This window comes from Drosophila virilis, chromosome 4 (assembly GCF_030788295.1).
Source record: "Drosophila virilis strain 15010-1051.87 chromosome 4, Dvir_AGI_RSII-ME, whole genome shotgun sequence".
NCBI lineage: Eukaryota > Metazoa > Arthropoda > Insecta > Diptera > Drosophilidae > Drosophila > Drosophila virilis.
Window position 1 is genome coordinate 7023517 of NC_091546.1, and position 14385 is coordinate 7037901.

The 14385-nt window shown below is 38.3% G+C and overlaps 1 protein-coding gene across 3 annotated transcripts in view; it reads left to right on the plus strand.

Annotated features, from left to right (window-relative positions):
* Btk (tyrosine-protein kinase Btk29A) overlaps positions 1-9594 on the plus strand; it is a 53948-nt gene extending 44354 nt beyond the window's left edge. For 2 of the 3 annotated variants that reach the window (XM_002052602.4, XM_015173127.3), the window contains 8 exons: positions 4792-5060; positions 5131-5247; positions 5911-5991; positions 6047-6177; positions 6235-6363; positions 6702-7474; positions 7909-8042; positions 8386-9594. In XM_002052602.4, the coding sequence (XP_002052638.2) occupies positions 4792-5060; positions 5131-5247; positions 5911-5991; positions 6047-6177; positions 6235-6363; positions 6702-7474; positions 7909-8042; positions 8386-8484 (1733 nt within the window). In that variant the 3' untranslated portion in view covers positions 8485-9594. Of the gene's footprint in view, positions 1-915; positions 1508-4791; positions 5061-5130; positions 5248-5910; positions 5992-6046; positions 6178-6234; positions 6364-6701; positions 7475-7908; positions 8043-8385 lie in introns of those variants that run through there. The other variant, XM_015173128.3, reaches the window with a different exon arrangement.
* Positions 9595-14385: the final 4791 nt, after the last annotated feature.

The following is a 14385-nucleotide window of genomic DNA, read 5'->3' on the forward strand; positions in this document are numbered from 1 at the left end:
TGCAACTTGTTACTTGATTATTTTTTTTTTTTTCGTTTGCTCAGCGCTGTTGTTGTTGATGTAATTGTTGCTTGGAACTTTGGCGCTGCTGCCTTTTGCTCTCTGTTAACATTTAAAATATACAGTTACAATTGCCTCACACACACACACACACACACACACACACATGCCCAGTGGGCAGAAGTCTTGATCTGTGCCTCTGTCTTGCCCAAGCAGCCATCGTTGTCTTCAATCGTTGCGCTTGGCGGCTTCTGCTGCTGTCGCTGCCGCTGCTGCTGCTGTTTGTTGTTGTTGTTGTTGCTTGTTACCAACTTCAGTTCTCCGCTTGCGCTCTCTGCTTTAAGCTTTGCTCTTTGCGTCGCTGCCACCTGCACTGATTGTTATGAATGTTGTTGCTGCTGCTGCTGCTCTGCCTGCTGCTACAATTAAGTTTTACTTTATGTTTATTGCCGCTGCTGACGTTAAAGTCGCTTTATTTTTGCTTTTGTTTCATTTTCTCAACGTTTGCCATTCATGCGTTCGTCGTGCGCTCTGCTCTACACTTGCCAACGTCGTCGCTCACCTTCGGCTGCTGCTGCTGCTGTTGTTGTTGTTGTTGTTGTTGTTGTTGTTGTTGTTGTTGCTGCTGCTGTCGCTAGCTAGCAAAATTTCATTTGCCGTTTTGTCAGTTGGCTTTTAAACATTTACAGAAACAGTTCGCGACGCGCTAAATAAATTTTAAAATATAACAGAATAATAAACCTATAATTAAATGCATAATTCAATTATATTTTCAATAATATTATTAACAAGCTGCTGATGCTTATTATTGTTGTTGTTGCTGTTACTAAAAAAAAAAAAAAAAACTTGCGTCTTGTCATAAATATTTGTTTTTTTTTTTCAAAATGGCTGCCGCTGCCATTGCGTGAAAGCCAAAGAGGAAGAAGCAGCAGCTGAAGAAGTAACAGTAAAGCAAAAAACTGAAAGTCAAAGCAACCAAATCGTACAAATATATATACAAAGCATACAGATATATATCAATATATAGGGTATATAGTGTATATATACAGTCTGGAGCAGTTGCCAGGAAGCGCTTGGGGGCCAGGCTAAACGTGTAACGGTAAAAGCCAGTCGCAGCAGAGATCGCACAGAGCGTCGTACGCCTAAAGGTCAGACCAAGTAGCATGGAAATGCCAGCAGAGGCAACAACAACAACAACAAGAGAATTGCAAAAAGGAAGCAGCCATGAAACCAGTTTGACAACCACTTTAAACTGTAGTCAAAGCGAATGCAACAACAACAACAGCAACAACAACAACAACAACGTCAACAAATAACTGAACAATCGAACAAGTGATTTATGTGAAAGTGAATTGACACAAATATTGAAAAGTGCCTGCAATTAATTTCGAAAAAAAAAAACTAAATAAAAGTGAGACCCACTCGAGTTATCTTTAAGAAACCAAAGATCTTGAGCGTGTCGCACGTTTTCAAGCTGAGATGATGCTTTTATCGGCTCTCAAGCTGGGTAAGAAGCAGAAGCAGATGACGCAAAACTAATCCAAAAATGTACAAAAAATGCGTTTCCTGATTAAGCAGTCTATTAAGTACAGTGAAAGCTCGCTAAGGCGAGCGGCTAGAATTGTAATCCCTGGCATTCTAACAGAGCTCTTCTCGTCATATGTCGAATAAATGCAGAAATGGGGAAAACTTGTTGGGCAAATATCTGTTAAGATTCTTAAGCAACTTTCTTTTTGAGTATATTGAAACCTTATCGATATATATTGGTATGTTAAAGAACTCGTGTATCAACGAAGATTTCGAGCTATCAGTTTACATTTAAGTTATTTTCGGGTGTTAGTTTTTGTACAAAATTGAGAAACTTTTATCTTTTGAATAACTAAGTACATTTCAAAAAAGTATTGGGACTTGCTATTTGAGTTGTTCTCACCATGTTCGTTAGTACGAGTCTTCACTGTGCACAATTCTTGTATTTGCCTTTTGGCATCAAAAGGCCGCACAACTTGTTTCAATAGTTCAATATATTTGTACAATATTAGCTTGAGTGGGCGTCACAAACTGAGTCACGCTTGAGCACGACTCGAAGCACAGTTTCACCTGATCGGGTGTACCAGTAACAGGTACAACAACAACAACGACAACAATAGCTACAATAGAACACGTGTTCGAAAGTCTGGCAACGACTCTTGTAGCTGCTGTCAGTTGCAAGGTCTGGCAGCTGCACTTAAAATTTGCATAACAATTTGCTAAGCAAAAAAAAAGTGCAAGAAAATGCAAAGAAAATTACACAATTGGCCATAAACACGATTGCGGCGGCAGATAATGACAATTTGTCAGGCTGCTTGTACACGTGCCACGCCCACATTGCGCCCCAAATCATAAGCATATAAAAAATGTATATGCTTCCGTCTGAGTGGGGCCTATTGATGTCTGTGTGTGTGTGTGTGTGTGGAAAATTGTGGATAGAAAGCTTGAAATAATTGAGCTAAAGCTTTTTCCCAGTCGCAACGAAGTTTTAATACGCTTGAGAAAATGCTCGAAGTACTGGAAAACCAAAACAAATATTATTTCATTATTATATTCCATGCTACATTTAATTTTAAATAAAATCGAATCGGAATCGCTTAATAACTTCCAAGCGCAGCCAACTTCACGTGCTAGTACAGTTTTGTACTTGATATCGATAACAATTCGATTATATATCGATAACGATTAGATTACATTCAGGGCATTCGCTCTCTTATTGTCGCTGCGCACAGTCTGCGTCGCGGCTTTGCCAGACAATGAAAATAATGCCGCTGGCGCTTTTCATTTGCATGGAAAATGGCATAAGAAAAGCCACACGACGGCGCCGGCAAGTGCGATGGGAAAAGAAAAACTTTCTATTTTGCTTTTTTCTCATATCTTTTCCAATTTTTATTTGTCCGCTTTTGTTGTCTCTGAGGCTGGAGTTGGAGCTGGAGCTGCCTGCAGGCTCCAGTGTCACGTTTTGCTTGTTGTTAAGACAACGTGAGAGAGCGGGAGAGAGCGGGAGAGAGAGGGAGAGACAGTGGGAGAGAGCGAGAGAGGGAGGGGCAAGCAAAGTGTGCAAGGCGGCGAGTTAACATCGTGAGTTTTCACATGAAAAATGTGGCCCGCATTTGCGATATTGAAAAATTGTTTGATCAATTGAAAAGTTTTGGCTTTTGCCACGTTTTTTTTTCTTTTTGTTTTTCCCAGTGTCTGGGTCCGCAGGGCATTTAAAAATATTAATGTATATTATTATAAATAAATAGCTGTGAACGCAAGCTTGGGAAATCGCTTCACTTTCGCTTCGATTAACCTTCACTTTTTTGTTTGTTTGTTTGTTTTTTTTTTTTTTTTGTTTTCGGTTCGATTCGATTCTCGAGCAAACGCCTGCGCAAGCGGCTTCAAGAGGCGCCTACTCGAGTACGCGCAGCATTGAAGTACTTACAAAAGCGAGTACTCGAATTTGAACGCTGCTTACTCATCGCAACACAACACGTGCATCTGTGTGTGTGTGCGTGTGTGTGTGCGTGTGTAATTGTTGCATAAGTCGCCCACAGCTCACAAAACAGCCAAAAAATAAAGAAACAGCTGAAATATTTTCCTTAATTGGGGTTAGATTTGGAGATCAGTTTTGTGAACTTTTTTGGCATGCCCTGTGTCCAATTCAATAGGGTATACTGAAGGCAGATATGAATATATATATAGCATTTCTATATCTGTATCTATCTATATATATTCCTATATTCTTGATCGGCTTAAACAGTCGAATTGACATCGCATCGATCTAAGCGAGATTTCTTGGAGCTAGAAATTTATCTTAATTCTGCCCACACATTTTGTTTAAATTTTTGTAATCGATAAATATCGGTTTTTATGCTCAACTTTTAGGCCTAACTTGGAGAATTTAAAAGCTAGAGATGCTCAAATTGACAGCGTTTCTGCTTTTTTTTCATACGCAGATCTTTTTGATCTTCTTTTCGATTGAATCTTCCATATGCCCAAAACCGATACATATATCGATATATATCGATTTGAGCCAAAATTTTGCACATTCAATCAAAGATGTTCAAACTTTGTTGCAAAACTGCGCACAGGGTATCTGCCAATCGGATACTCTTGCTGTTCAATTTTGGCACCTTTTTTTGTATGTAGTTCGTTTGATTTGCATATAGTCAAATATATTATTGACAGACACTGGAGCCTGATCCATAGATAAAGTCAACAGACGTGTCAGCCAGCTCCTAAGCCTGCCCCTTCGCCCTTTCCCCACCGCACAGCTGCCTGCCTGTTCATCAGCTGTGGGCGTTGGATCGCCTTGGCATCTCCAGCGGTCGTCCATTAACTCTTTTTTGTCAGTGTCGAATCGGCGTAATTAACCTTGGCGAGAATCGCGCACACGACTCAAGTTGAGTCTTTAAGCCGATTTTCGATACTTTGCCTGGGCTAATTACCGCAAACGAGCATTGAGCCAGCATTTTGTATGCCAGTGTGATTATTATTTTTGATAACTATTTCAGTTTTTTATTTTTTTTGTTTTCTTATTGATTTTGGTTTTGAATTTTGCCAATTTGCCGGCAATTTGTGCGCCTTGAAAACGAAAGACTTAGGCAACGAACTTGAACCCAAACCAAACCAAACATTTGCTTGCAATCAAAATCAAATGACATTTTGTGTGCTTGATATTAAACATTAATTATATGTGCAGGTTGTTTTTTCTATTGTTTTGCATACTTTGAGCTTTCTGTAACCGTTTTCCATTTCCGCTTGCTGTGCATTTTTCAGGCAACGGCAGTTCTCCAGCCCAGAATTCGACGCGCAGCATCAGTCCAAACAACTCGACGACCAACAGTCAATTCAGTTTGCAGCACAACAGCTCCGGCAGCCTAGGTGGCTCCGGCATTGTCGGCGTCGGAGTCGGAGTCGGTGGCGGACTCGGAGTCGGAGTCGGAGTCGGTGGTGTTGGCGGCATTGTTGGCGGTGCAGGCTTGGGTAGCCCGAACGGCGTAGGAGGCGGCGGTGGCAGTTGCACGCCCACATCGCTGCAGCCACAGGTAAGCCCTTTGCAATTGTTAACTGCAGCTCAACTGATTTGTTGTACTTTATGCTTGATCCTTTGTGCAGTCCTCGCTGACAACGTTCAAGCAGTCACCCACTTTACTTAACGGCAACGGCGCTTTGTTAGATGCCAACATGCCCGGCGGAATACCAACGCCCGGCACGCCCAACTCCAAAGCCAAGGTGAGTTTCAGCTCCATTATTTAATCATTATTTAAGCTTCTGCACGAATTTTATAGCGCAAAAGGGAAGAGTCTTCTCCCTTGAAGTATATTTATGTATAGTCTTCCTAGGCATTAACAGTCAAGTCTGTATGTGAACTGAGCTTTCTGTGGATCTATCTACTATAAGACTTAAGTTTCCTTTAGTTGCAGTCATTAACTGCATCAAAGTTGTTCGCTTCGGATCCTTATGTCATTAAGCTGCTAAGAAACAATCGGTTCTTGTTTGGACAACTTCCACTTTTTCCACTTTGGTATCTGCACTTAGAAATTATGAACTTTACTATGCCTTCAATATCTGAGCAAAATCTTATCAAAAGCAAACTACTTTCTCATATAGATCCCATTGGGTATGTCGATCTTATCTCGAGTTGACTTATAAACAACCGAACAACAACTTTTCAAGAGATCTTCACATAACTTGAAAATTGTAAACTTAACTTAATATCTGTCCAGAATCCTATCTATATCGAACTAATTTATCATATAGTATTTATCCATCTATATTTAAGTTTTTGTAAAAAAAAACATTTTTGTACTTCAAGATATTTCCGCAAGGGTATTTAACCTTTGGCCGCCCAAACTTTCTTCTCACTTAACAACAACTTTTGACTCATTTTCGCAGGACAATTCACACTTTGTCAAGCTTGTGGTGGCGCTTTATCCATTCAAAGCCATTGAAGGCGGCGACTTATCATTGGAGAAGGTAAGCTACAAATTAAAATCACCAAGTGAATAGTCAAAAATGAATCCGATTCCAGAATGCCGAATACGAGGTCATTGACGATTCACAGGAGCATTGGTGGAAGGTCAAGGATGCACTCGGCAATGTCGGCTATATACCCAGCAATTATGTGAAGCCCAAGGCGCTGTTGGGTCTGGAGCGTTACGAGTAAGGCTTAGCAATAATATTCAGCAACTCTCACTTAACTTTTCTTACTCCATGCAGATGGTATGTGGGCGACATGTCGCGACAACGCGCCGAGTCGCTGCTCAAGCAGGGCGACAAGGAGGGCTGCTTTGTGGTGCGCAAGTCATCGACCAAGGGTCTCTATACGCTATCTCTGCACACCAAAGTGTAAGTAGGAAATGGAAAATATTAAAGTTCTTAAGAGAGGACGATTGATGAAGAAACTCCAACGGTCCAGAAAGCCAAACTTTTCACAGTACTTAACTTATGAGATGTGCAGGCGCAGGCAAGAGAAAATTCAAGAAGTTTTTCACACTTTTCATTGAATCCACCTGCCTGGGTGGATTGGGCTCAAGGTAGAACAGATGGAAAATGGTTAGAAAAGTGAAAAGCAAAAAAGGGTCGGTTAACGGACTGACGACTGGTCACAGTTCAAGCTCAGGCATATAAATTAGCACGAGCATCAATTATAATACTAATCAATGTCATATTCTCTGCATTCACAGTCCCCAGTCGCATGTGAAGCACTATCACATCAAGCAGAACGCCCGCGGCGAGTATTATCTGAGCGAGAAGCACTGCTGCGAAACAATTCCGGATCTGATTAACTATCATCGGCACAATTCGGGCGGATTGGCGTGCCGGCTTAAGTCATCGCCCTGCGATCGTCCGGTGCCACCGACGGCGGGCTTATCGCACGACAAATGGGAAATCCATCCCATGGAGCTGATGTTGATGGAGGAGCTGGGCTCGGGCCAGTTCGGTGTGGTGCGTCGCGGCAAATGGCGCGGCTCAATCGATACGGCCGTCAAAATGATGAAGGAGGGCACCATGTCCGAGGATGATTTCATTGAGGAGGCCAAGGTCATGACCAAGCTGCAGCATCCGAATCTTGTACAGCTGTATGGCGTCTGCTCCAAGCATCGTCCCATCTATATTGTTACCGAGTACATGAAGCATGGCTCGCTGCTCAACTATTTGCGCCGGCACGAGAATACGCTCATCGGAAACATGGGCCTCCTGCTGGACATGTGCATACAAGTGAGCAAGGGCATGGCCTATCTGGAGCGACACAACTATATACATCGCGATCTGGCGGCACGCAATTGCCTTGTCGGCTCCGAGAATGTTGTCAAAGTGGCCGACTTTGGACTCGCGCGCTATGTGCTGGACGATCAGTATACCAGCTCTGGCGGCACCAAGTTTCCCATCAAATGGGCACCGCCCGAGGTGCTCAACTACACGCGCTTCTCTTCCAAAAGCGATGTGTGGGCTTACGGTGAGTAGATCTTAAAATAAAGAAAGGCTTATGCGAATTGATTGAAGACTTTCTTGAATAATAGAGCGGGGTTTTCAAACGGTCGTGGACGTGTTTCAACTTCCTTTCCACCTTCCTGGGTGGAAAATTTGGGTAAATCCACGTATCTAAGTGGAAAATAGGGCTTTAGGCATCGGTCGAATAATGAAAGAAAAGTTGATATGAAATTTAAATTTTTTAATTAAATACTTTGCACAAACAAACTGCTTGCCCACATTTTCCACCTATGTTGGTGGATTTGCCGAAAAGGATGAAAGACCACAATAATGCATTTTTACAAATTTTATTCAAAAAGATCGTTTGGATGGCACTTGCTTTAAATACATACACATAAGATCTGATTATTTCATAGCTTTTCTATACTTATATTATGTTTGTACTCTATATTTTTTCAGGCGTTCTCATGTGGGAGATCTTTACCTGTGGCAAAATGCCCTATGGCCGTCTAAAGAACACCGAAGTTGTGGAGCGTGTCCAGCGCGGCATTATACTAGAGAAACCAAAGTCGTGTGCCAAGGAGATATACGATGTAAGTTATAGAATCTATAAGATTTGTATGCTAAAGTAAGACAATCGGGTGTGTCTGACTAGCGTGTACCCTGGACTAGACTTAATGAAGCGGCTTGTCTTATTCTTGCCTTGGTCTCACACTCTGGCAAAGGCAGCATTAAATAGTTTTCTTGTTCTTAGCTTCGATTCATGCGTTAGATATGGCCTTAAAATTGGACTTTCTGTATAATCAACGAGATATAAAATAGCGAATCATGATCGAAAGGTCACAATAGATACCATTCGCTTTCTTAGACAATTAGTTTACCTTAAGCAACAACTTTAAATAATCAAAATAATTTGCATTTGCTCTTGTTTTGCAGGTCATGAAAAAGTGCTGGTCGCATGGGCCCGAGGAGCGTCCCTCGTTCCGTGTGCTCAAAGAGCAGCTGGCGCTTGTGGCCCAAACGCTGACCGACTAAGCGGATGCGGATGCGAATGGGATGGCAATGGATCGACTCTGGTCTGGGATCACGCACTGATTAGCAAACCAACATAAATATATACAACTAAATATTAACTATATTTGAGATATGCTATTCAGATATGAAGGCATTAACTTAAGTAACAAAGCAAAGCAAATTATGTTTGGATCGTGCATAGTTTTTCAAATATGTATGAACAGAAAAGTTGTAGTTGCAGCTAAAGATTATTCACAATTATATTTATAACACACTTTATATATATATATACATATATATATGAGCTACAAATGATATCATTATGTTTATATATAAATCGAATTAGATGTGTGTATATGTATGTGCAAGGTTATAGAGCGCGTTTAACTGGCATACAGAAGCGAAAGCAAAAGAAAAACATTAACTATATATATATATATATATGGATTATAGTTAACTGTAGCAAATAGTCAAATTTTTGATACATTTCATAACAAATATACGATATGCATACAAAATATATATGTATGCAGACACACAATATACGATACTACGCAAATACATACACATATATATATTTATATATATAACTGTGCTTTTTATTAAGTAAGTTTATATAGAAAAAAAGAAAAATAACAACAATACATTTTATAATGAAAACTGAATCTAAGAAAACTGATTAAACGTAAAATTAATATTTAAGCAAAAGTCTCGAAAAAAAAAGGAAATACACAAAAAAAAAAATCGGCAAATTTGTTAGTTTAGAATTTTACGTGCTTAGTTTAAGTTTTGTGATTTATTGTTTAAACATTATGCAGCGATTTGTATGCAGCGCAGTTTCATTTAATTTTTCTTAATTTTAACCAAACTCAACAATTTATAATTATAATTATTATTATTCTGCCCGTGCATGCAAATTTTAAATGGATTCTTAATTTCTTATGCACATGCTACCAATATATATATATATATAAACATGCATACATACACACATACATACGTATATATATATATATATATTTTATCTATTTTTATGAAAAGTTTTACTTAATTAATTTTTAAAGAACGCTCGCCTAAGCCACAAACAAACGAAAACAGAAAATACAAATAAAATGTATTATGAAAATAATATTTGAATTTTTGTGTTCAATTTTCATTTTAACCATTTTTTAATTATTTTAACTGCATTGTACTCAACCTCTAACCTTTAATGGGCCAGACTGTACGCACTTAAATTCGGTTTCAGCGCCAAAATGCATTTGCGAGCCAAACAACCCGATTCCGTAAGAGCAAACCAGAGAACCAATGAACCGAATGCAACAATGAAAACAAGACTTGAAAATAAATATATATATATTTAAATCGAAACACAGCAATTGAACACCAAAGAAATCAAACGCAAACACAACCACAAATCAAATTAAAAACAAAAAAAGTTAAATATATATAAAGAAAAGCAAATTGAGTACATTTTATAGAAATTTTGATACAGTTTTGATAGAAGCGCCGCCTAGTCTGCGACTTGCGTTTATATGTCTAGCCTGTAAGTTTCTTAACTATCAACTTTATATATATAGGAATATATATATATATATATATATATATATATATATACAGATATATAGCGTTAACATGCATGCTAGCTATATACACCTACACATACAGTTATATATATATATAAAGATATGTTTGACGTCCACAAGACTTCTTGTTAATTTGCTGGATTTTTATAAAAATCATATAGATCTTAACTATGTCCTCTGGTCTATACGAACACATACGCGACAAAATACAATATCCCCATAGAACAAGCCCATATTAATACGCCGCTTAGTCGATTTATTGCGCCTAGAACTATAAATATATATATATGTATAACGACTTACGTAAAACCACATTTATTGCTATGAAAACCGAAAGCCCAATACAACAACAACAACAAAAGATCATCAACGTGATATTGATACTTAATAAAAGATATAAATAAATGGTCCTAAAGAAGCGCATAAATATTTTATTGGAGGTGCCTGCAATTTTCCTGAATTATAAGCAAGGTTTTATTGTTTTACGTATTTACCATTTATACGAACATTATTTAAAATTATTTACTATTCACCTTTTTATACCCTTGCAGAGGGTATTATAATTTTGTCGTGAAATGTGTACGGCATAAAAGGATACATCTCCGACCCCATAAAATATATATATTCTTGATCACCATCAACAGCCGATCGTTATAGCCATGTCTGTCTGTCTGTTTCTATACGAACTGGTCCTTCAGTCTTAAAGCTATCTTTATGAAACTTTGCAGAAGTATCTCTTACTGTTGTAAGCAGCACAAAACCAGCTGGATCGGACCACTATATCGTATAGCTGCCATAGGAACGATCGGTCGAAAATTAAGTTGTTTAGGTTAAAAAGGTGAAAACCTAAATTTTGATCCAAATCGTCAAAATGGCAAGGGGTTACATCACGTTTTTTTTTTCAAAATCGGGGTCGGTTCGAAAATCGAATCTTTTTTGATGATTTTTTTTTTAATATCTCGGGTAAATATTGTCTGATTTTTATACCTGTTTTAATTCGTACGGATCCCCACTATCAAATGGCATTCAAACAGTTTACAAATCGGTCGGTTCAAAAAAGTTGATGACCAAAAACCGATTCGTTTGTAAAGCACACATTTTTGATGATTTTTATTTGAGTATCTCCGCCAAATAATGCCCGATTTCAACACGTTTTGCCTACGTTTTGAACGACGACTTTTTTTAATATATTAAATATTATTTATTTCAGGTAAATACCGTCAAAACTTGACAAACGGGAGGACAGAAGAAATATTCAAATGCTGCAAAACATATATTTTTTAAATAACTATGTAAATAATAATTAAGCAATGAACATACGATGTTACGAAACAAAATAAATATATTGAAAAATAAATCAATTCTGATGTTTTTTTTGTGAGGTATTTTTTGGGCAGTGTCGGCATAGCTTCGCCGTTGATCTGCGCGAGATTATGTCGTTAGAAAACAGCTCTCGTCTGATTTTCATTTTTAAAGCGGCGGAGTTATTTAGCTTCAAAACGGCATAATCTCGCCATGATCATATATCCGCGGAATTATGTCCGTTCTGAAACGACATATCTCCGCCGTTAAAAGAGAAACGAAATACCTCCGCCGTTGAAAGAGATTACGTCGATTTGAAACGAACATAATTCCGCGGAGATATGTCGTTTTGAAACGACATATCTCCGCCGTCAAAGATATTATATCGCTTTGAAACGACATATCTCCGCGGAAACGACATATCTCCGCCGTTAAAAGAGAATATGTCGCTTTGAAACGACATATCTCCAAGGAATTATGTCCGTTCTGAAACGACATATCTCCGCCGTTAAAAGAGAAACGAAATATCTCTGCCGTCATAAGAGAATATGTCGTTTTGAAACGACATATCTCCAAGGAATTATGTTCGTTCTGAAACGACATATCTCCGCCGTCAAAGGATATTATGTCGTTTTGAAACGACATATCTCCGCGGAAACGAAATATCTCTGCCGTCAAAAGAGAATATGTCGTTTTGAAACGACATATCTCCGCGGAAACGACATATCTCCGCCGTCAAAGATATTATGTCGCTTTGAAACGAACATAATTCCGCGGAGATATGTCGTTCTGAAACGACATATCTCCGCCGTCAAAGATATTATGTCGCTTTGAAACGACATATCTCCAAGGAATTATGTCCGTTCTGAAACGACATATCTCCGCCGTTAAAAGAGAAACGAAATACCTCCGCCGTTGAAAGAGATTACGTCGATTTGAAACGAACATAATTCCGCGGAGATATGTCGTTTTGAAACGACATATCTCCGCCGTCAAAGATATTATATCGCTTTGAAACGACATATCTCCGCGGAAACGAAAAATCTCCGCCGTCAAAAGAGAATATGTCGTTTTGAAACGACATATCTCTGCGGAAACGACATATCTCCGCCGTCAAAGATATTATGTCGCTTTGAAACGAACATAATTCCGCGGAGATATGTCGTTCTGAAACGACATATCTCCGCCGTCAAAGATATTATGTCGCTTTGAAACGACATATCTCCAAGGAATTATGTCCGTTCTGAAACGACATATCTCCGCCGTTAAAAGAGAAACGAAATACCTCCGCCGTTGAAAGAGATTACGTCGATTTGAAACGAACATAATTCCGCGGAGATATGTCGTTCTGAAACGACATATCTCCGCCGTCAAAGATATTATGTCGCTTTGAAACGACATATCTCCAAGGAATTATGTCCGTTCTGAAACGACATATCTCCGCCGTTAAAAGAGAAACGAAATACCTCCGCCGTTGAAAGAGATTACGTCGATTTGAAACGAACATAATTCCGCGGAGATATGTCGTTTTGAAACGACATATCTCCGCCGTCAAAGATATTATGTCGCTTTGAAACGACATATCTCCAAGGAATTATGTCCGTTCTGAAACGACATATCTCCGCCGTTAAAAGAGAAACGAAATAACTCCGCCGTTGAAAGAGATTACGTCGATTTGAAACGAACATAATTCCGCGGAGATATGTCGTTTTGAAACGACATATCTCCGCCGTCAAAGATATTATGTCGCTTTGAAACGACATATCTCCAAGGAATTATGTCCGTTCTGAAACGACATATCTCCGCCGTTAAAAGAGAAACGAAATACCTCCGCCGTTGAAAGAGATTACGTCGATTTGAAACGAACATAATTCCGCGGAGATATGTCGTTTTGAAACGACATATCTCCGCCGTCAAAGATATTATGTCGCTTTGAAACGACATATCTCCGCGGAAACGAAAAATCTCCGCCGTCAAAAGAGAATATGTCGTTTTGAAACGACATATCTCCGCGGAAACAACATATTTCCGCCGTCAAAAGATATTATGTCGTTTTGAAACGACATATCTCCAAGGAATTATGTTCGTTCTGAAACGACATATCTCCGCCGTCAAAGATATTATGTCGCTTTGAAACGAACATAATTCCGCGGAGTTATGTCGTTTTGAAACGACATATCTCCGCCGTCAAAGATATTATGTCGCTTTGAAACGACATATCTCCAAGGAATTATGTTCGTTCTGAAACGACATATCTCCGCCGTTTTATAAATGAAAATCGGACTTTTTTTCCAGAGATATGTTTTCTAACGACATAATTTGGCGATCAAGGGCGAGCTATGTCGACTCTTTCGAATTACTCACCTTACCTGCCCAAAAAATTCCTCACAAGAAAAAAAACAGAATTGATTTATTTTTTAATATATTTATTTTGTTTCGTAACATCGTATTTTTATTGCTTATTATTATTATTATTATTTATATTATTATTATTATTATTATTATATTATATTATTATTATTATTATTTATATAGTTTTGCAGCATTTGAACATTTAGTTTTTGTTTCATGTATCTACACTTAGCAGGTATTATCCGGCGTTGCCAAAGTAAGCTTTGTCTGGTCTTTTTCAGCTTATATCCTTCTGTCCTCCCTTTTGTCAAGTTGTGACTGTATTTACCTGAAATAAATAATATTTAATATATTAAAAAAGTCGTCGTTCAAAAAGTAGACAAAACGTGACTTAACATAACTATGTTAAACTCGAACTCGAATAGTTATGTTAAATCAGGAAACGGTAAAAGAATTTTAAAATCTTTTTTGAAGAATTAGTAATGTTTGTATACTTCTTATGTTATGCAACATGTTAAATTTTCTGTAGCATATTTAACAGAACTATGTTGTGTGAGATCAAAGCTAGCAAATGGAATAAGAACTGATAAGTTTTAGTTTGATGAAGAGTTTGACATATAAAAATATATTGTTTTATTTTGGCGTATTTAGTCAATACTCATTGCATTAAAAACTTCTATATCTT